We start from the raw sequence: 21,147 nt of genomic DNA on the forward strand, positions 1-21,147 counted from the left end.
CCCCTCTCTCTGGGTTCTCATGAATAAATAAATAAAATCTTAAAAAAATAAAATGATTATATCGCAGCTTCTGTTCGGTAAAAATAGGAGCAGCGAAGGTGGTTCTGTCTGGTACCCTGCGCGTGGCACGTGTGCCTGCTGCGTTCTCAGGGGCCGTGGCGAGGAGAAGGAAGCAGCAAGTCACCGCTGACCCCGCTTTCCGCACCCTCACCCCACGCTTGCGACAGCGATCGTTACATTGGAATCGCATCAATTTTGAGACTCACAGCAGGTGAGAGGAGGCCTGAATCCTGCCTGAGAGTTCGACTCCACTAACGTAGATGTAGTAGATTGCAGTTTTGCCTCTAATTCTTCACCCTGCCCAGCTCCGGGCCTGAGTGACTTTGCAGTTACTCCCTCCAGAGACGGGACGTGTCCCCCATGACGTGGCTTTGGATTTGGCCCTGTGATTTGCTTTGGCTGCTGGGATGAGGCTGAAGTGGCAACGTGCCAGCTGCAAGAGTAGGCATTACAAGGCCTGCAGGATTTTGTTTTAAGATGTTATTTATTTATTCATGAGAGACCCAGAGGCAGAGGCAGAGACACAGGCAGAAGGAGAAGCAGGCTCCCTTAGGGAAGCCCGATGCGGGACTCGATCCTGGGACCCCGGGGGTCACACCCTGGGCCGAAGGTAGACATTCAACCGCTGAGCCACTTGGGTGCTCCAGGCCTGGAGGATTTCTGTTGACCTGTCGTGCCTCTGCCACTGCCACGGGGAGGACATTCCCCGGAGAGTCTGTGGTCTCCACAGGATGAGAGGCCCAGGGCAGGGCTCTAAGCCCCGCCACCGCAGGAGCAGGAGCAGGAGCAGGAGCAAGGCCAGCAGAGACCGGCCCAACCTCTGACAGGGGAGCGTGCTTGCGTGCCAGCAGGAGGGTGGCCGTAGCCAACTGACTCGGGAGTCCCGTCCCTAAGAGAAGCCTGGAGCGGCAGCACCGACGGGCAGCTCGGGGCCCCGCGGAGCTCTCAGCAAAGCACGCACGGGGATCTGAGCAGCTGTACTCCCGGGCTCGGCGGGGCCCAGAGCACGGCGCTGCCGCTCGCTCGGGCTGCACTCTGCAGGATGTGGGGTGGGGGGCAGGCTGAGGATTTACGACGCTTGGAAGAACTTGCAGGGGAAAGGAAGCCCGTTTTGTTTTGCAGCTGGCTGATGCTGAAAACATCTCTTTGGTATCGGGCCCAACTCTCCTCTCTCCACCCATCAATCTGCACTCCAAGAGAACCTTTTCCCAGCCCCCTGGTGACTGGCTGTCATGAAGTTTCCTGACTCTGGTGAGTTTCCTTCACCAGCTCTTGGTAGAGGGCTGAGCCCCTCCACTTCCTGAGGGGCTCCCAACTCCCCCCACTCGTTCCCTTTCAGTGGATTTGCGAGTCAAAGGGTTCGTTCTTTTGATCTGGAGGCAACTTATACCTTACCGTAATCCCAAGAAGCAGTCCCTTCATCTTTCTTTGGTCTCACCTCTTTGAGAATCTAATAAAACATTTCTATAGAAGCAAAGTCACATGTGCATATCCATACCAAGCCACAAATATTTGCATGGCATTCCAAGCTATTCACAGCCCCATGACATCTGTCTTTGAATCCTACTAGATACTTTCTCCAGCTTTTGAGGTAAACATTGTCCATGGTAGTCTCACCGTTGAGAAGAACCTTAAAAGTATTTAGTCAAGGGTGAAACTTCCCCCCCTATGATTTGTACCTCGGGTGCAGAGGCTTTTAAGACACCCTCCAGTGAGTCATGCATCTATAAACTCCCACATGTATATAAACTTGCAAGGTCAGGTCTGACCTTGTGAGTCTCCTGTCACCTCTTTTTGTCTCCGCCTGCGGTCACTTCACCAGGAGCACCGCTGGATTTGACAAAGCCAGCATAAAGCAAGGGAAGAATGTGAGATCCACGGAAGCGGTTGAAATCTGTGTGTGTGTGTGTGTGAGTGTGTGTGTGTGCGCGCGCGCACGCGTGCTTGGGCCGGGGACGCAATGGAACAACTGAGGCACCACCGTCCACCCCCACCCCTAATTCTCTCCTAACTCTTCACTGTTCTGATTCTCACTCATGTAGGACCCAGGAAAACACCTATGAGTGGTTCGGTAACATGGGATTCTCCTTGCTTCGTAGCCCTTCTGACACTTTCCCCCCTTACCCTGTCCTTGATCGTAGCTGTAATAAACTCACTGCTTCGGGATAGTGCCACGGCCAAATAATAGATCTTGAGTTAAGCAAGGAAGGGTCATTTTGAACTCTGAGCTCTGGGCCCCCAAGAAGCCTGCAACTCGCTTTAGATATTTAATCATGGGGATCCCTGGGTGGCGCAGCGGTTTAGCGCCTGCCTTTGGCCCAGGGCGCGATCCTGGAGACCCGGGATCGAATCCCACGTCAGGCTCCCGGTGCATGGAGCCTGCTTCTCCCTCTGCCTGTATCTCTGCCTCTCTCTCTCTCTCTGTGACTATCATAAATAAATAAAAATTAAAAAAAAATTTTTAGATATTTAATCATAATCTTACAACAGTAATAAAGCGAAAACAGTGAGCTTTTCTATTGGCCAGGATAATCCACTCATGTTCCTAGAGCTTTGTCAACAGCAGTCAAGCACGAACGAAAACAGTAACAGCATTCAGTAGAATCAAATGAGAGCCCTATCAATGTCACTGCGTTTACACTGTTCCTGTTTAATTGCATATGTTGCAGTAAAATGACTATTGTGGTCAAAGAAAGCAAATGTAAAAATGTTTCAATAAACTTTACATCACTGTACAACCGAAAAGCTGGGCTTAATGTGGCGGGGGAATGCTTTCAGCGACATCATAAAGCAGATGTCTGAAATTGCTACAAACAGCAACTTGGCCTATAATCCAAAGCCTTAACCCAACAAAAAAGATTTAATGTTTCAGAACCATTTTTTGCAAACCGAAAAGGGACCCTGACTATCTGATTATGTTGAAGGGGTCGCTAATTTTTTTTTCCCTTCGAATATTAAAAGAACAAAACGTTTACGGAGCAGTAAAAGTTGATTGGATAGCTTTACACTGGGACAATCTGCTTTCGCGAACGCTCACTATTTCTGTGGAGGCCTACCTTTCTGCTGTTATTATTGCCAGGATAATAATTGAGAAGTTGATTAAAAATGCCAAGAAAGCAACATCGACCACTTTCTTCTGGGGGCTGGAGTAAGCGGGGCGCCTCACTAGTACACCGTTACTGCGTTGCGAGGGTTGGTCTCGCGCCAGCACCACATAACTTCTTGCATATGGTGCCAAGTGCCAGACCCCTCTGCCTCGATACCCCACTGTGTCGGGACCGTTGACCAGGTTTTATGCATCTCTTTATGAAACACCCACGTAACCTTCGTGACTGAAACTTCACTCTTCTTCAAATTCGTTTTCAATCATCTTTGGGGGGATTCCAACACCCACCTTCTCTAATTCGGCTTGAAGTATTAAAACAACAATGGAACTGGGAAGATAATTAGTTCATAATGAAACTTAATTGGGTTTTTCAATTTTCTACATTTTGTTCTCATTCACAATGGGTCAGAAGCATCTCCCTACATAATGCCGCTCATTACAAGATCCTAATTACATTTGGGATTTCAGAGCCTTGTATAGCAACTGTCATCTCGCAGTAAAACATGATGTATAAAACATTACGCAACACGGATCCCCCCTTCAGAGAGGCGGCACCCCGGCTTCAAAAATCCTTTGTCTCTTCTAACAGCTTGGACGGAAGTGAACATTCTTTTCCTTCTTCTCTGTAAAAATTGTGTCTGTTTAATAACTTTCACGAAGCTTTTCAAAACAACTACAAATAATTAAATACAGATAACGACTTCACCACGGAGACCTGGAAGAAGTGCATTTTTTGACTTTTGCTAATACTAAAAATAGGCTGCTGGGGAAAGGCCCCGTTTAGGATTTTAAACGGTGCACTGAAAGTAGTTTTGGAAAAAACATGAAAAAATTTTGTAAAAATTAAGTACATATCCATCGATTAATAAGCAATCCATTAACATCTGTGGGCCGAAGTCTGTTAATAAAAAATGCATAATAAAAAATTAATAGTGTCATTAATTTTGCATTTGAATATATGAATTTGATTAGTGGGAGCCTTTTTATAAGATTAAAAGCTCCACAGATATTATCTAATTCTCCTTCACTGAAGTCAGTTGTGGGCAATTAACCAGAATTTATTGTGACAAGTGAAGGCACCATGACCTACAGGCAGGAGAGGATTCCTAGCGGCACGAGGAGCTCTGGACAGCTTTGGAGTATTCGGTCTTCTAATTTTCACCACAGTTTTACTCTTAGATCTTGTCATTCGATGTAACAGCATCTGCAAAGGAGATTCCTCGGAATGGTACGACAGATGGACAAACAACGTTCAGGGAAGGTCTTACACATGAAGATTGCGTAAAACACTCTCATGTTGATAATCCTGGCAAATGTCACGACCGACCTTTATCATGTGACCCAAAACATCAGCCTTTTTAAAAAATGCAATGATGGGTGAGTACAGAGTCATATTTTCATAGGAGTAATAACTTTGAATATCTGTGTGCTTGCAAGCACAGGGCTCAGGCTTATACTCTTATTATCTCAACCACCTGAAGTTAAAACGTTACCTCTTTATACAGATGAGGGAACAGATTCGGAGGATGTTAAAGAACTTGCCCCAAATTACAGAGCTAGTGAGGTCCAAAGTGGGGATTCAAATCCAGGTCTCTCTTGGCCATGATAGACATGTATAATAGTTAAGAAGAAAATAATTTCATGCCAAGATCTTTGCATCTCAATTACCTTTTTATCTAAATTTATTCTTTCATTGTTACGACTTCATCCTGTAGGCCTCAGGGCTTTACTATACTGGTTTAATGAGCATTACAGAGACTAACAAGCCCATGAGGGCACCCCAGTCAGACGAGCACCTGCAGTCTCCCTGATTTCCATCTGTCCTGGGAAAAATGGCCTTTTTAAAAAAGAGTTTATTTATTTATTCATGAGAGATACAGAGAGAGGCAGAGACATAGGCAGAGGGTGAAGCAGGTTCCCTACGGGGAGCTCGATGTGGGACTCAATCCCAGGACCCCAGGATTACGACCTGAGCCAAAGGTAGACACTCAACCACTGAGCCACCCCAGTGCCCCAAGAATGGCCTTTTTGGCATCTGTGTATCAAATAAGCAAGGTCTATCACCTTCAATAAGTCATTCCCATTTATTTTCTTGTGGCAATGGCTTCTGGGGAATAAAACACCTTCTCTGGAATCACCAAGCATAGAGCTCCGAATTCAGGAGTGTCACTGCCAGTGGATTTCTGTAGGCGTGGCCTTTTCTCATCTATTCCATTTACATGTATTGTTTCAGTATTACTTTTCAAGCCAAAAGCATGGAAGCCAAGTCAGTCCCAGGTCAGCTACCTGAGACACCCTAAGTTTCAAGCAATAGATCTCTTCATTTGGGGGATAGAGAGAAGCACTGGGGTTGAGTCAGGGTTCTAGAGTGAATCGCCTTCTGGCTCCCCTTCCTTGTTCCTTGCCATATCCACACTCTGCCAGGGAACCTCGCAGGCCCTCACATTTCAATCCTGGGCTCACCGGTGGGACTTGCTTTGGCCTCTGGCACATCAGCTAATGTGACAAAGACAGGCCTACATCTGCAAATGGGCCTGTCCTTATGGCGTGTGTTGCCCACCAGGAGAATGTGCCTGCATGGGACTGCAGGAGGGAGATGGGAGCCCCAGTCATCAGCCCGACTGTGACAGAGCCTCACCGGTCAGTGACACCAGCACACCCCCGCCTGATTCCAGACGCATAAGCAATGCATGTTTATTGTTATATGCTACTTAGGTCCTGTGGTTGTTGGCCATTCAGCAAAGGCCGATTGATATGGGGCCTGCCAGCCCAGGGCAAGGATCTACGGACTGTCCAAATGCCCATAAAAATTTGATTCAAGACACTTTAGGAAAGACATAACCACCTATGGCAGACACGCCCTTCTGTAGCCCCTGTGATTCTCACTCCACACTATTCATGACTTTGTGTAATTCCTCTGCCTTGGGTGAGGCAAGACCTGTGACCTGCATCTCACCAAGAATATGGCAAAGGACAAAACTCTTATCATTGTTATCACTCCTGTGGTGGCACATCATATAGGTTAAGGGAGTTTGCAAATGCAATTAAGGTCCTTAATCAGTTGTCTCTGAGTTGATCAAAAGAGAGATTATTCTGGGTGAAAAAAGCAAGGTAAAGAACTGTGTACAGCATCCTATCTTTTATGTCCCTAAAAAGTGTATTTCTAGGTGTGTGTGAGTGTATGTGCATCCTTGTGCATTAACAGACTACCACAGGAAAGATGCGCGTGAAATGGAATTGGTGCGGTGGCAACTTTGGGACCAGGGTGGCTGCCATATTGAAAAACATCCAATTGTCACTGTAGACATCTTATATATTATTACATAGCGTTTGTGCATTACTTACTAAAAAGAAAGATTTTAGAGAAATTAGTATTTCTTCATGATTTGTAGCAGGGCATGTAGAACAAGGGATGAGGAGCAATACTAGAAGAATCCAAAATCCTGAAAGGAGAGAAAGATGATGCCAAACCATGGACACACCAGGGCTGGTTAGACTTGTCCCCCAAAGCACTTCAAATAGCTGAAGGTAGTAATGGTGTTTCCCAGGGATATGGGTCAGTGGGGGAGAAGTTTTTCTGGGATTATCTGCTCCTTGCCTTCTTTGGTGCTAGTGCCATTGGCAGGTCCAGGCCATCTCTATCTCCGTCAATTACTATGAACCTCCTAGTTCATGTTTCTGCTTCTAGTTTTGCCCTGTTCTGCTCCATCCTCCACAGCACTAACTGAGGCTTCTAACTGTGTATCTGATCGCACTGCTGCTCTGCATGACACCCAAGGCCACAGGGAAAAACCCAACACCATGTGGCCCAAGTGGCTCTCTCTGGTTTAGGTCTTTACTGTGGGTTAGGATGAATAGACTGATGATTTAGGACATGTGCTTTCTGGAACCAGACCTATATGGGTTTGAGTCCTAGCTCTATTTCTCTATCTTCATTTCCCACCGTCTCCCCTTCTCCACTCAATTCTCCAGTCAGGCTTTAGTAGAAGATGTTTCAGAAAATGTCTTGCCATCCTCTGTCCCCAATGATGCGGCTGTCTGGCATAGGTTTGCCCCCAATGATGCGGCTGTCTGGCATCCCCTTAACTTGCTGATATGTATCCATTCTCTTCCAAAACTTAATTACACCATCCCTTCCCCCAAGACGTTTTTGTTACACCTACCACCTCTGCCCTCTTACTCAGGCAGCTGGCCATAGTGGTTTGCCATGTCTCATGATTTTCCTCCTTACACATTCTTGGAAAATGGTTAAGATTTTGATAAAAGCTTCCAAGGCAGCCAATTAGGGAGTGGAAGTTCAGAGAGTTGAGGAGGGAAGCCTGGGAAATGAGGATCTAAGGAAGCTTGGGGGTCCATATGTTGGTACTTTACTTACTTGGAGGTGGGGGGTCTTTGAGCATCACTCTTTTAATTAATCCTAACTCTAATTTCTTTTTTAAGCATCACATGCTCAGAATTACTTGTGCTAGGAAAGAACAGTGTGATTAAGGGAGATGTGTATATAATAAAAGCACATTCAGTTGATATGGATTTATTCAAAACATTTCTTTGTTGAAATGTGCCTGCTATTCTCTTCTATTCTACTTTGGCATGTCCTATTTTAATTTCCTAAAGAAGTTTCAAACCTGAAAGGCTACTTCTTCTGGTCTTTTCCCATTTACTCAACTCAATTTAAATAACCATGGCAGTGGGGAGGAGAGATTCCTTTGTTATCACTTCTCTGGCCAGCAACTGGGGCTATCTGAGATCATCAAATTTTCTCTGATACCAAATACCTCATGGGCTCCAGTGAGAGAAGGGCTCTGTGTTTCAAGTAAGGTCTGAGATTCTGCTCAGGTAGGGGCCAATGACTAACATTTTAAATGATGGGCCTTCCCTCCTCCAAATGGGAGGTGGTATGTGGCATCGTTTGGCTATCCATTTTATTAAAAATTTTTTTTTTACATTGTGAAATAACACTCAGGAAAGTACATTATACTAAATGTATGATATAATGGCTAAATCATGTAACTTCCCACCCAGAAAGTAGTTAACCCCATGAACCCCCATATATTGCTTTCAAAAGGTGCCACTCCCTTCCCATCCTGGAAGTAACCATTATCCTCTCTCTCTTTTTTTTTTATCCTCTCTTTTATTTATAGTTTTTACACTCATGTATGCATCTCTAAACAAAATAGTTTCTTTTTTTAAAAAGATTTATTTATTTATTTATTTGAGAGACATGGGAGGGGCAGAAGGAGAGAGAATCTTAAAGATTATTTATTTATTTATTTATTTATTTATTTATTTATTTATTTATTTATTTATTTGAGAGACATGGGAGGGGCAGAAGGAGAGAGAATCTTAAACAGACTCCCCATTGAGCATGGAGCTCCATGTAGGGCTCAGTCTCACAACCCTGAGATCATGACCTGAACCAAAATTAAGAGTTGAAAGCTTAACTGACTGAGCCACCCAGGTGCCCCACAAAATAGTTTATCTTTAAATTACGAATGGATAAAAAGATTCATACCACATATATTCTTTTGTTTCCTGTTTCTTTCTCTTAACCATATGTTTGTAAGACTCACTCATGTGGTTTGCTAGAGATCACTAATTTTCATCACTATTTGGCCAGCTATTTTTGCTAGCAAGCAAATGCTATCATCTTCTTGGTTAGGAAACGCAGCCAATAAATACTGTGTATTCTTTCCTTCCCCGTCTTCCCTTGATACTTAAATTTAGAAATGCAATCTATCTGAAAACAGTCACCAAACAGAAAAATCAACAGGGTGTGCAATACTCACTAACAACATTGGCTTGTCCGGTGAATATGGTGTATTGGAGCTCATAGGAAACCACACTGAATTCATCATCGGAGGTCCAATGAACGGTGATGGTGTCATAGGAAGCTGTGCAGAGCTCTTCTCTAATTGTGGGAGGGTTGGGAGCTGTGGGGATCAAGAATGCTCATCAGCGAAGTGGCACCTCTGGGATACATTTCAGAGGAGATGTGTGACAGTCAAAGTGGGCCTTTCTAAACAGGTCTATTAGGACCGCTACCCTAGAGATGGTGACCCCAATCTGAAGAACGTTTGTTTGGTTGGTTGCTACTGTGATTTTTGACAGGTAGCGTACGTGACTTCGGCCAGCCAGTAGAGACTTCTCTCTGTTTATCATGAAAGTACGTTTAGGAGGTTAAGCAAATAATACTCTTATCCACAGGGAAAAAACATGTTAAACAAAAAGCAAACAAGATGAACTCTTGTAATTTCATCCACACTGGGGAAATGGCAGACTTTTCCAGTAAAGGGCTAGAGGGTAAATATTTTATGCTTTGTGGGCCACACGGTCTCTGTTGCAACTACTCAGCTCTGCCTTTGCACTATGAAAGCAGTCATAGGCAATTCATACTCAAATGGACATGGGCAGGTTCCAGTAAAACTTTACTTGCAAAAACAGGTGAGGGCTAGATTCGGGCTACGAGCCAAAGTTTGCCAGCCTCTGAGCTTTGTGAAGTCACGTATTTTTGTATTTACACACCGAATTGGAAAAATACTGATGTTTGCTATCCTATAACAACCTGCCAAATAATTGTTTGAAAAATTTTCTTTCATTAGATGATTTGATGCTTTATAAAATAAAAACCGTATTAGTGTAGCCCTATTTATTATCCCTTTTCAATTTATAGGTGATATTTCGAATCCAGAAGAACACGATTAACAATCAATCATATCTAAGTACATTTTCCTTCCCCAAAGAAAACCTGGTTCGTTGGCATTTGGTTAACTTTATCACTGGAGAAGGCTGTTGTTTTATGTCTTGAACATAGTCTGGAGTAGAGAAGTCTAAATCCTACCAAAATAATGATTTGACGTTGTTTCAAAGTCTACCGGCTTGATTTCAGTAACTGGTTTTATGAGAAGAGTTTGTGGGCAAGAAAAAGACTAGGCAGTGAGTGTTTTGCACTGGCAATAATATTTTAGAGCAAGGGTTGGCAAACTATGGCTATGGGCCAAATCTGGCCCACTGCCTGTTTTTGTAAATAAAGTTTTATTGGAACACAGCCAGGCTAATTCATTTATGTATTGTCTGTGGCCGTTTTTGTGCACTAGCGAAGTTGAGTAGTTGGGACCATATGTCCTGCAAAGCCTAAAATATTTACCATCTGGCCCTTTATAGTCAAAGTTTGCTAACCCCTGGTTGAGAGAATTGATCCAGGCCTTTATTTCCACTCTTCTGTGTCCTAGAACCTAACTTCAAAAGGAGAAACATATCTGGATTCTATAGATTTGTTGCAACCTCTGTTCACACTTATTGCGGAGTTCTTTCCTGCTTTACACTTTGATTAGGATTGAGGAGTCCTAAACAAACGCAAAGAAGAAGAAAAGTTCATAAACATGGTAAATTTAAAACTCTAATTGTTTTAGTCTTCTTCATTTTGCCACCTGAAGAGATGTCCAGGACAAATATCATACAGACTAAGTAACTTTTATGTTTGTTGTACAAAGTCAGTTAGACCAGCTCTGTCTCTTGGTTACTGAATTCCACAAACATTACCGAGCACCTACACTTGGCAGGCACTGCATTAAGTCGTGTATTAAGATAGAAAGGCTCTACAGAGCCCCTTAAGCATTCTTCTTGGAGTATGTATTTATACATCTGTCTCCTGAAGTATCCACATGCAAGATTTAGTGTCATGTGCTGTGACTTGGATGTGCATGAATCAGCGACACCAATCCAGAGATGCATTCTGCGGGGGAGGCCCAGCTGCACCATAAAACGTGCTTATTATTGTTCTGTGTGGTCCCTGTTGGTGTGGGATCACCGGCAGGGATCAGTGGAGAGATGCTTATTCTCCCATAATCTAAATAGTTCATTGAATTACTTTCCATCAACCACTGTAGAAAGATTTTGTTCTTTTTGCATTGCAATATATGATCATATAGAAAGAAAACTTATGTTCAAACTAAGCAAGGAGCTGTGAGACACATGGCAGTAGCTGTGATCAGGGAGGAAATGTCACCTCTCTGGGTTATTAACTTGACATACCACTTAGAGGCATGTCACAGGAGAAAAAAATCTTGTTTTCACAGCCACGCAGGCTAACCCTGTTTTGATTAGAAGCCCAATGGGTTTGTCCTGAAAAGTCAATACCCAATTTACCGTAAATGAGAATAGCAGCACGTTGCCAATTTCAATATTCATGGAATATTGGTAGCAGCACTGCTATTTTCTTGCCTCTGTCATAAACAGGACTTGAGAAATGGTGGGCTAATATTCCACAAACACTTCATTTCCTGCTTACAAATGTCTGATAAACTATTTGGACTTGGCAATATCAGCCAAGCATCATATGTTATGGCCAGGATCGATGTTATGTCTACAAATGGGCCAGATTTGTATTTGAGGTTGACGGTTAAGAAGGCATAATGGCAGGTACCCCATGTGGTCTTAGCTTGGCATAAACAGCCATCGGGATGATATATGGCGTATGTGGTACCAGTCAGTGCAACTACTTTCATACTTTCTCCTTTAATCATTGCTTTGGCATTTGCATAGAGACATAGCACATGAATGTGTGCCCGCTGGAACACCATTAAACGATGATTGGGAAATGCGGAGGACACCCTCAGGTCAACAAGACACTGATTTTGTGCAGAAAGGCCATGTGCCCCACCCAGTAGGTTTTCGGTCTTCTTTGTTCTTGGGCATGACCTTGTGACATGGATCTGATCCATAAGACACAAGTGAGAGTCTGCTAGATGGGTTTTCTGAGCAAGCTTTTTGCTTTGCTAATACACAAAGACAAAAGTTGGCTGGCAGATTTTTGTCACAGTTTCCCCTGCATCCCTCTCTTTTTACCTGTAACTTGAGCATGATGCATGGAGGTGGGGTAGTGGTGCCGTGATCTTGTGGTAAAAAAAGCAACAGAGTGAAGAAGGCAGAGCAGAAAAAGAATAAGAGCCTGGAGTCTGAGATCATCACTGAGCCGCTGCCCAGCCCTGGAACACATACCTCCGTTCTCATGTTTGCATGATACAAACCCTCCTTGATGGGTTTAGTCACTGCTAACTGGATTTTCTGTTGTTGCAATCATACTCAATCCCAAATTATATAAGAAAAAAATAGATTTTTCATAGGATGCCATGATGAAGAGCAGCTCAGCCAGAGAAAGTCTAGACCTGCGCCGTCTAATACAGTAGCCACAAGCTACATGTAGCTTGTAAAATTTCAATTAAGTTAATTAAAGTGAAATAAAAGGAAAAACTCACTATGTACATTGCAAGTTTCTGATAGCCCCATGTGCTTAGCAGCTACCATAGTGGACAGTGCAGACACAGAATGCTTCAATCATTCTGGAAGGTTCTATAGGGTAGGGTTAGTTTAGGCAGATCTTAGAGTTAAAAGCTTCAAAAAGGAGGGCAGTGTATCAATAAATATTTGAAATCGAGTTTGTTTCCTTACTGCAAATGCATTTCTGAGTCAGCTGCTTTCTTCCTTAACATGGTCTGCAAGGATGAAACAAGTCTGTGGGATGACCGCTTCCCTTGCAAATGCAGAAAAGCTATAAGCGGCACCTTGGATTCTTGCGAAGGAAAAACCTACCTGGCTACAATGCCCCTTGGATATAAAACTCCTTACTTTTGATCCACAGACTGTAAAAACAAACATCACAATGTTCCCTTTCTCCTGCTCCACCTTTTCCAACCACTGTTCCACAAACACGCACACACACAACTGGAGTTGAGAAGCTGATGCCATGCTAAGTTAGGGATGTGATCTCTTGAAGGCTGCATGTCCTAAGTTCGCTGCACATCTGGCTTCACTGTATATATGGAGCCTTCCTGAAGTCATAAGGCACGGGTAGCTTTGGTTAACACAAATAAAGGTCACCAAAACAGTCCACATTCTAACAGCGAATGATTTCAATTCTCGCTCTAGAGGTAGACAGCAAAGAAAAATCTGGGAGCCTGGTTAGGAATAGGAGTAGCCTGAGGTTCTCTTTTATCGCTGTTGCTTTTGTTTTTTGAGCTTGACCATCAAAATGCCTATCGGAAACATGGCACCAGGAATTCGCATGTGATTTTTGGGATGTTTGCCATGGTGACCTCTGCCAAGATGAAGCATGATCTTTCACTAGAAAGAGCAAGGGGTCTTTGGAATCCGTACGGACCCAAGCCAAATCCTAATTCAGCCATTCCCTAGCTACCTGACCTCCAGTAAGACGGGCGACCTCCGTCATTTGCAAAGTGGGGGTCATAACAGGTTACCTCAGTTTGACGGTGTGAGGCTTATACAAGGTCTCAGATACCAAGAGCTGAAGCAGGGAAGACGCCCCATCGGAGTTAGCTGCCAATTCTTTCTCTGCCAGGATACTGTGAAAGTCAGCTGCCTTGCTGAGATGAAGTGGAAAACAGCCATGCTACCTTATGTATCTCTTTGATGGCCAGCAGAGCTACTATTTGTGGCACCCACACTCTGAGAGGGAGGGAAGATGGTAGGAAGTATATTTTTAATTACCGAGATTCTCCTTTTTCCTTTGTCCCTAGTTTGGTCTTGAATTGTATTGTTTTGGGTGGGAAAAAAAAAATGAAGAGTGCCAGAAATCGTTTATGGGAATATCAGACACCATTCTTAAATCAGAAGCCCACACCTCTGGTTTTTAGGGAATGGATGTGGTGGCAAAGTATGCATATCATCGATTGTACACAATGTTAGAAAACACACACACACACACACACACACACACACACACACAAGACAATACCTGTAAGGTAATCCAGACATTCTAGCAATTTCTTCTCTCGGGAAAAATCTAAGGCAAAGGTGTCAAATGTGTCATTGAGGTTGATTTCAGGAATTAGGACCTGGGATGATGCAGTTGCCATGGAGACTCTGTAATTTAAACAAAACAACTTTTTAGAAACGTCAAGATGGCTTTCACCGTCACTGCACAGGAATGAAAAAAATAAAAGGAAAAGAAGCATAATTTTTAAATAGTGCTGTTTTTACACGTGAGCCTCAAAAAGAACTTTGGGATGGCACCACACAGCGACAACGCAAATGAATGCAAGCTTAAAGACAAGGCCCAAGAATTGGGTGACCAGTAGAATGGCTCCCCTCAAACCCCCGCTTCCTTTTTACTGCTGGAAAAAAATTCCCGACGGAGGTGAAAGAATATTCATATTTCATGTTGCTGTGTATTTAACAGCCTGGCCCCTTCACATCTAACCCCGGCGAGAAGCACATAGCTCCAGGCATTTCTTCACACATCTGTCTGGGAAACTGTTTGTTCCTTTCAGACTCGACCCTGCTCCACTTCAAAGAGGACTCTCCAAAATTTCAAACTGCATAAAAGGCAAAGTGAAGATTAAAAAAGAATGTTTCCAGATATTGGATTAGTTTAATCAATTACTAGCCTCTCTCTAAAATAAACATAAAAAAAGGAGTTTTTTGTCTGGCTCGTTTCGTTCTCCTTGTATTCTTTTTTTTTTTTTTGCACCATATTCCCAGCAGATGCCATGGAAAATATTCATGAGCTTTCTTGCAAATTCTTCCAACGGATGCACCATTTTCCCTCTTCATTTAGGGTTGCTAGGTAGTGCTCTGATTTATACACTATAAAGCAACATATTGGTTAATATGACTCTCCTGCTATGAGAGAATCTCCTGCTAGGTGTGTGTGAAGCTCTCAAGTTGATTTGCAAAGTTCAGTTACTAATAGCAGAACGTTTGGACTAATTAAAAAACACAAGTGATTTTCTGAAAAACAATATAGTTGTGGCATGATGTGAACCACGTCTGAGCATATCAGACCACGCCAGCCCTGTAATCTTGTTGATTTGGGTATTTCATGAAGTTTGGTAAATACCACCACAGACCTAATTCCGTATATGGTACTAAGTACCGTATGGGAATTTCTGAGCAAAGAAACACTCTGAAATGGCTCAGCCCTAAATCTAGTTACTTATTTTCTAATCAAGAGTCTTGATGCTCATTTATACAAGGTCACAAAGCCAGCTGGCAGCAGCCAGGAGAATTCTAGGTCTACATTCTTCCATTTAATCTAGAAAAAAACTCAACCTGGTTACCTAAGTAGACATGATCTCTTAATGGCTCTTAAAACGTTGTATTTTATAAAGATAATATACTTCTTTGGCTATAAAAATTATACTTGTGGGTCTATCCATACAATGGAATATCATTCATCCATAGAGTGATGTCCTAATACACGCTACAGTGTGGGTGAGCCTTGAAAGTGTTACACTAAGTGAAAGAAGCTCGATGCAAAAGGCCATGTATTGTATGATCCATTTGTATGAAATTTCCAGAATAGGTGAATTTATAGAGACACAGCAGATTAGTGGTGACCAGGGGCTGGTGGGGAGAGCGGGGAGGAGGCAATGGACGATGACTATGTAATGGATATGGAGTTTCTCGGGGGGTAATAAAAAGATTTCAGAACTCGACAGAGGTAGTAATTGCACAACACTGCGAACGTACTAAATGCCACTGAATTGCACCCATTAAAATGGTTAATTTTATGTTAGCCGAAATTCACCTCAGTAAAAGTTACACCTGTGAAGTGCTCAAAATCCTTAGAAATAAGGTTTCTATAATTGTCCTTCTGGTTCATGTTCAGTTGTGTAGATGGAGGGGAGTAGACAGGATAATTTAACAACATAACAATCAGGATGATGTTGGGATCGATGGATGAAAAGTTTGAAGAGGCATGAATTCGGGAAAGAAAACTTTTAAGTGTTTGAATGAGAGTGGAGAATCTAAATTCACCACCTAACTCCTTCACCAAGAAACAGTGAATAGCAGAGTTGTGGGATCTTGTTGGCTAAAGAGCGCACCCGAGGGGAGTGGGCCAATTATTGTGACGAACACCTGCTAATTTAGACTGATGGATAAAGGGATGGTTGCTAGGCATTTTTCACAGGTGGTCAAAGTGTACTCACAAAAATGCTTTCCTTATGCCCCACAATCGCAAAAACTCCTCAAAACTCTGAGTGATCCCAGGACTACTCAACAAATCTATATACTAAGCTCTTAAAGTGTGCCAGGTACTGAAGAGCCTGAAATATTTGCATCAGTGCAGATAAGTTAAAAGAAACACTGCTGTGCCCATGTGTCCTCCTCAAATAAAAATTTCAGAGTGAAACCCCAATTAGAATGTCTCACGATGTCCAGCAGGGAGAAGCTCACTGAGCTACTGAGAAACCAGCGTCTTTCTATTGCATTTGTCTGCCCATCTTGCATGGCACAGATCTTGGGCTGAGAGGATCCCAAGGGCTCTGAATAGATAATCTCACTTCAGCACTTTCCCGGGCCAGTGGCAAAAGCTTCTGTTTGGGCTCATCCAAAATAGATCTCACTCCCAAGTTTCTCCCCATTCTATGGCCCACAGTTAACTAAACCGTGCGTCAGGCCAGTGACAGTGTTAAAAATGCCTGCCACCTTGATGGGGGTCCCTTTGTGGAGTGGAAAGAGAAAGGCTGAAAGCCCCTGAGCCTGGGAGGCAAAGGCTGACAGCAAGAATCTATGCAGATGACTGCAGCTTTTAACACCTACACATTTTCTGATGGAAAGATATTTATCTTTGGCTATAATTTCAAATTCTTAATTGGAGTGACAGGAGAGGGGAGATCTGCCAAACTCAACATTTTAGGCCATGTTTTTATTCCCCAAATCCTTGTTGCCCATCTTCTGGCCTTTCAGATGCATTGCCAAAATCCACCGGGGCCATCAGTATTATGCCACTTGTACAATTCCGTGCTTTCATAGTTGTGTGTGTGTGTGTGTGTGTGTGCGCGCGCGCGCGGCTGTGTATATGCTTGTAGGTGTGTGTTAAGCTCTTAGCACGTGGCAGCAAATAAGGACATTGTGTCCATGCTTCAGGGGGTGAGCTGCACATCACTTCCTATTTTGATCTTGACTTCGATGCTCCTAATCTCCAAGACACTCTGTTTGCTAGGAGCCACATGGGGCCTGTTTTCCAGAAGGTGGAAGTGTCTGGAGCTACACTGTTCACAGGATTTCTGTCAAACAGTCAATGCCAGGGGAAGATGCTCTACTCTTCCCGCTTAATATCACCCCCATGCCAGACCCCTGACAATGGCACTTAAGTGGATCTTTCTTGGGCAAGTGGGCAAATCACCGTGGTAAAACTCAGTGAGGTCTCCCAGCAACAAAATGTGGTTTACTTTGGTCTGCTCAGGATTTCCCAAAAGCACTTGGCTCTGGAACTTTGTTGTTGTTTTAGCACCAATTAACACCCTACCAGAACACACTTCAAAAACCACTCATCATGTGTGCTTGAATTCTTCAAATCAAGTGACATTTTTCCAACGTTGACAACCAGAGCTCTTGGCTTTATAGTCTGGGTAAATCTGATAGATCCTTGAACTGCTTATGGTGTTGAAGGACAAAGGGGTCACTTTGTGGAGTCGGGACACCCTCTTAGGAGCTCTGAGAAATGGGTACCATTAGGAGGGATGTTTCTTTTCATCATCCTCTTGATAATTTGCTGCTGAAAGTGATTTTAATTTCAGATTTAAGAAGTAGACCAACTTTCTTATGCTTCAATTTAGTGAAGAGTTTTGCTTACTTAATGTAATTTTGTAATGATGACTGTACAATCACACAGGAGACCTATATACTAGTGTGGCTTGAGAGTGTGGTATGTTATACAATCCATTTGCATCCGTTTAGTGAGTGGGAAGGAAGGGATTAGCATTTGTTGCCTGATCACTTTGGGACAGGGACCAGAATAAGAGTTTTACTATATTATTTCATTTTGTCCCTATAATAACCATATTAGGTAAGAATAATCGACCTGTTTTACAATATGGTCACTCATTCACTCGTGTCAGACAGATTGCTATGTGCTGGGCCTATAATGGGGAAAACAAGGTGGCTGGGGGTCTGCTGCCTACTAGGAGCATACAAGCAAAATTAGACTCAAGTGTTAAAGGAGCTGCCCCAATGCCATCCATAATTACTGCTAAGCAATTAGCACAGAGCCAGACACTTGATTCTGAAGCAGATGCATCTCACAATGTAAAGCTTGCTGGTCTCTCTTCTTCGGTGTTTGTTTTTGTTTTTTTGTTTTGTTTTTTTGCGAAAACCTTATTGCGGGTGATTCAGCCTTTAGGTGAATATATCTACTTTTTTTTTTTTTTTGAATATATCTACTTTAAGCAATTTAAAGATGCAGAAAAATCTCACCCAAGTCTCATTTCAAGAAGGCTTGCAGGATTAAAACTGTTTCGGGCTTTCCACCCTTGAATACAAGAATAAAGATGGTTTAGAAGTATACAGGTGCCAAAGCCCAAGGCAGATACAATAGGAGGCAGAGAATTATGAAGTCACATCCTAGAGAAGAATGTTTATTTACTAAGTAAAGGATTGAAGAGTAGAGACAGGCAGACACCAGCCCCAGGACAGACATACATGATGGGGCCATACTGACATACTAAACCATGAAAAATTATATCCAAGTGCTGTGACGGAGTATCTATGATGCCAAAGGCCTGTTCTTGGGAGTCCTCAGCAATATTATTACAACTACTGACAGAAGCAGCTACTATGAGGCCCAATTTTCTTTTTTTTTCCAAAAAAAGATTTTACTTATTTGAGAGAGCGGGAGGAGGGGCAGAGACAGAGGAAGAAGCAGACTCCCCGTTGAGCATGGAGGCTCAATCCCAGGACCCTGAGATCATGACCCAAGCCAAGTCAGATGCTTAACCGACTGAGCCAACCCAGGGGTCCCTATGAGCCCAATATTCTATGCAGAAAACAGCTCATGGCTAAACCCAAAGGATTATAGTAAAAAAGTGGCAGTGCTGGGACCAGAACCTGAGTCTCCCAGGTCCTAGTCCAAGCTCCCTGCCTTTTCACTACATTTCAGTCCTGGAAAGAGAGAAAGGCTCAGGAATTAACCAAGAGGATTGACACGATAGAGATGGGAAGAGAGGGGCTGCAGAAACAGAGGGAAAAGACTCTTGGCAAATGTTTATACGCCCTACGTCTGCAAACTTGATGGAAGTTTAGCCTTCTCATAAGCAGGAGGCCAACTTTCTTATGCCTGGATTTAGTGAATAGTTTTGCTTATTTAAATGATTTTAGGGACGCCCGGGTGGCTCAGCGGTTGAGCACCTCCCTTCGGCCCAGGGAGTGATCCTGGAGTTCCAGGATGGAGTCCCACATTGGGCCCTTTGCATGGAGCCTGCTCCTCTCTCTGCCTGTGTCTCTGCCTCTCTCTCTGTGTCTCTCATGAATAAATACATAAAAATCTTTAAAAAAATGATTTTATAAAAAAGCACAACTACACTAAGAACTATAGTGAGGCTTGAGAATATGGTATATACAGTTGACCCTTGAACAATATAGAGATTAGGGGCACTGCCCCCCCCCCAGTGGAAAATCCACATAGGACTTTTGGCTCCCCGAAACTTAAGTACCAAGAACCTACTGATGGCCAGAAGTCTGACTGGTGACATAGAGTCCGCTGACACATCTTTTGTATGTTATATGTATTATACTCTGCATTCTTACAATAAAGTAAGCTAGAGAGAAGAAAATATTAAGAAACATTATTATAGAAAATGTTACTGAGAAAATACATTTACAGTGTTGTACTGTATTTTTTTTAAAAAAAAATCCATGTATAAGTGGACCTGAGCAGTTCAAACCCATGCTGTTCAAGGGTCAACTGTATTATACAATTCATCTGTAGAAAGAAAAATCGAAAGCACGTTTCCATCCTTGAAGAGATGGGCTTGTTGCAGGTAGAGGTGAATGGGACCGGTTATGACCTGCTGGATCTGTGGGAGATCACATGTGGACATTCATGCGCTTATGCTATGCTTCAAAGGTAGGTCTTCTTTCAGAATGTTCTATCTTAACTGTTATGGTGCCACATTCTCTCTTCTCCGTAGGTGAGAGTGTATTCATATTACACTTGATCAAATTTGGGGGGATTGCTGAGAAATGCAGCTCAGAGTAACCATTTCATTTGGACATTTCATGATTTAGAGCCAGAGAAAAGCACTCTTGGATCCTAGTTGGAAACCATGACGTAAGTGTAAACACTGTCTAGTAGAGTGTCCTAGGTACACTGGAGTATTAATGCTATTTGCCGTGCTTAACCTTAGGATGAACATAAAGCAACTGGATAGAGTCCAGGGGAGAGCTGTGAAGACAATTAAACACTCAGAACCGAGGAGGCATGAGGAAAGACACTGGCTTCTCCTAAGAGTAGGGAGGCGATCATTTTAAGGATATAAAAGGGATGATAACCAGCCACATTAGCCATGTGCTTTGGAAGAGATTATCATAACCAGTCGCAGGAGAATTCTTTCTCAAATATAAGAAATAGCACAACGAAGCTGGTTCGATACAAAACCAGAGTTGTAAAACCATTGTACGTTTCTCTAATGGAAAGAACCCTGAAAAGAGAAATATCAATGCCTACCTCTAAGTGATATTTTGGGAATTAGCGCGGTTTCCAACGCAAACACGCAATCAAGTAAGGTTACTTTTCTTTCTCTTTCCTTGGAGGAATTCAAGCCATAAGATGGTGGGTATTTTTCCCCCTGGGCCAGGGGTTGGCAAAAGACAGTCAGAGGGCCAAATACCCGTTTGGGGAAGTGTTTTTAGAAGCACAGCCACGCCTGTTTGTTGCCGTTTTGTCTATGATAGGCTGCTATGGAGCTATGGCGGTAGAGCTGAGTCATCCTGAAGGAGGCCCTTATAACCCACAGGCCTGGAAAATATTTCATCTCTGGTCCCTTATAGAAGTCTGCAGACTTCTGCTCTAGGATGAAGACCAGCGTGCATGAACAGGCTGGGGTGGTCCAGCGAGGGGATTCCATTATTGCTTTGCATAAGGGGCAAGTGACTCTGAAAATTAAAATGAATGAAAAAAGGGCATTGTCATGGGTTGGAGGGATCACTTAGGTGGCGTCAGGTGCTCTGGCTTTACTACAGCT

At 43.2% G+C, this 21,147-nt stretch overlaps 1 protein-coding gene across 5 annotated transcripts in view; it reads right to left on the bottom strand.

Annotated features, from left to right (window-relative positions):
* Nucleotides 1-21,147, bottom strand: part of MID1 (midline 1) — a 351,552-nt gene that overhangs the window by 13,408 nt on the left and 316,997 nt on the right. For all 5 annotated transcript variants that reach the window (XM_041740833.1, XM_041740834.1, XM_041740835.1 and 2 more), the window contains exons 6-7: nucleotides 13,917-14,044; nucleotides 8,953-9,096 (exon numbers count right to left, since the gene is read on the bottom strand). In XM_041740833.1, coding sequence (XP_041596767.1) covers nucleotides 8,953-9,096; nucleotides 13,917-14,044 — 272 coding nt within the window. The remainder of the gene's footprint in view (nucleotides 1-8,952; nucleotides 9,097-13,916; nucleotides 14,045-21,147) is intronic.

Source organism: Vulpes lagopus, chromosome X (assembly GCF_018345385.1).
Source record: "Vulpes lagopus strain Blue_001 chromosome X, ASM1834538v1, whole genome shotgun sequence".
NCBI classification, from domain to species: Eukaryota; Metazoa; Chordata; class Mammalia; order Carnivora; family Canidae; genus Vulpes; species Vulpes lagopus.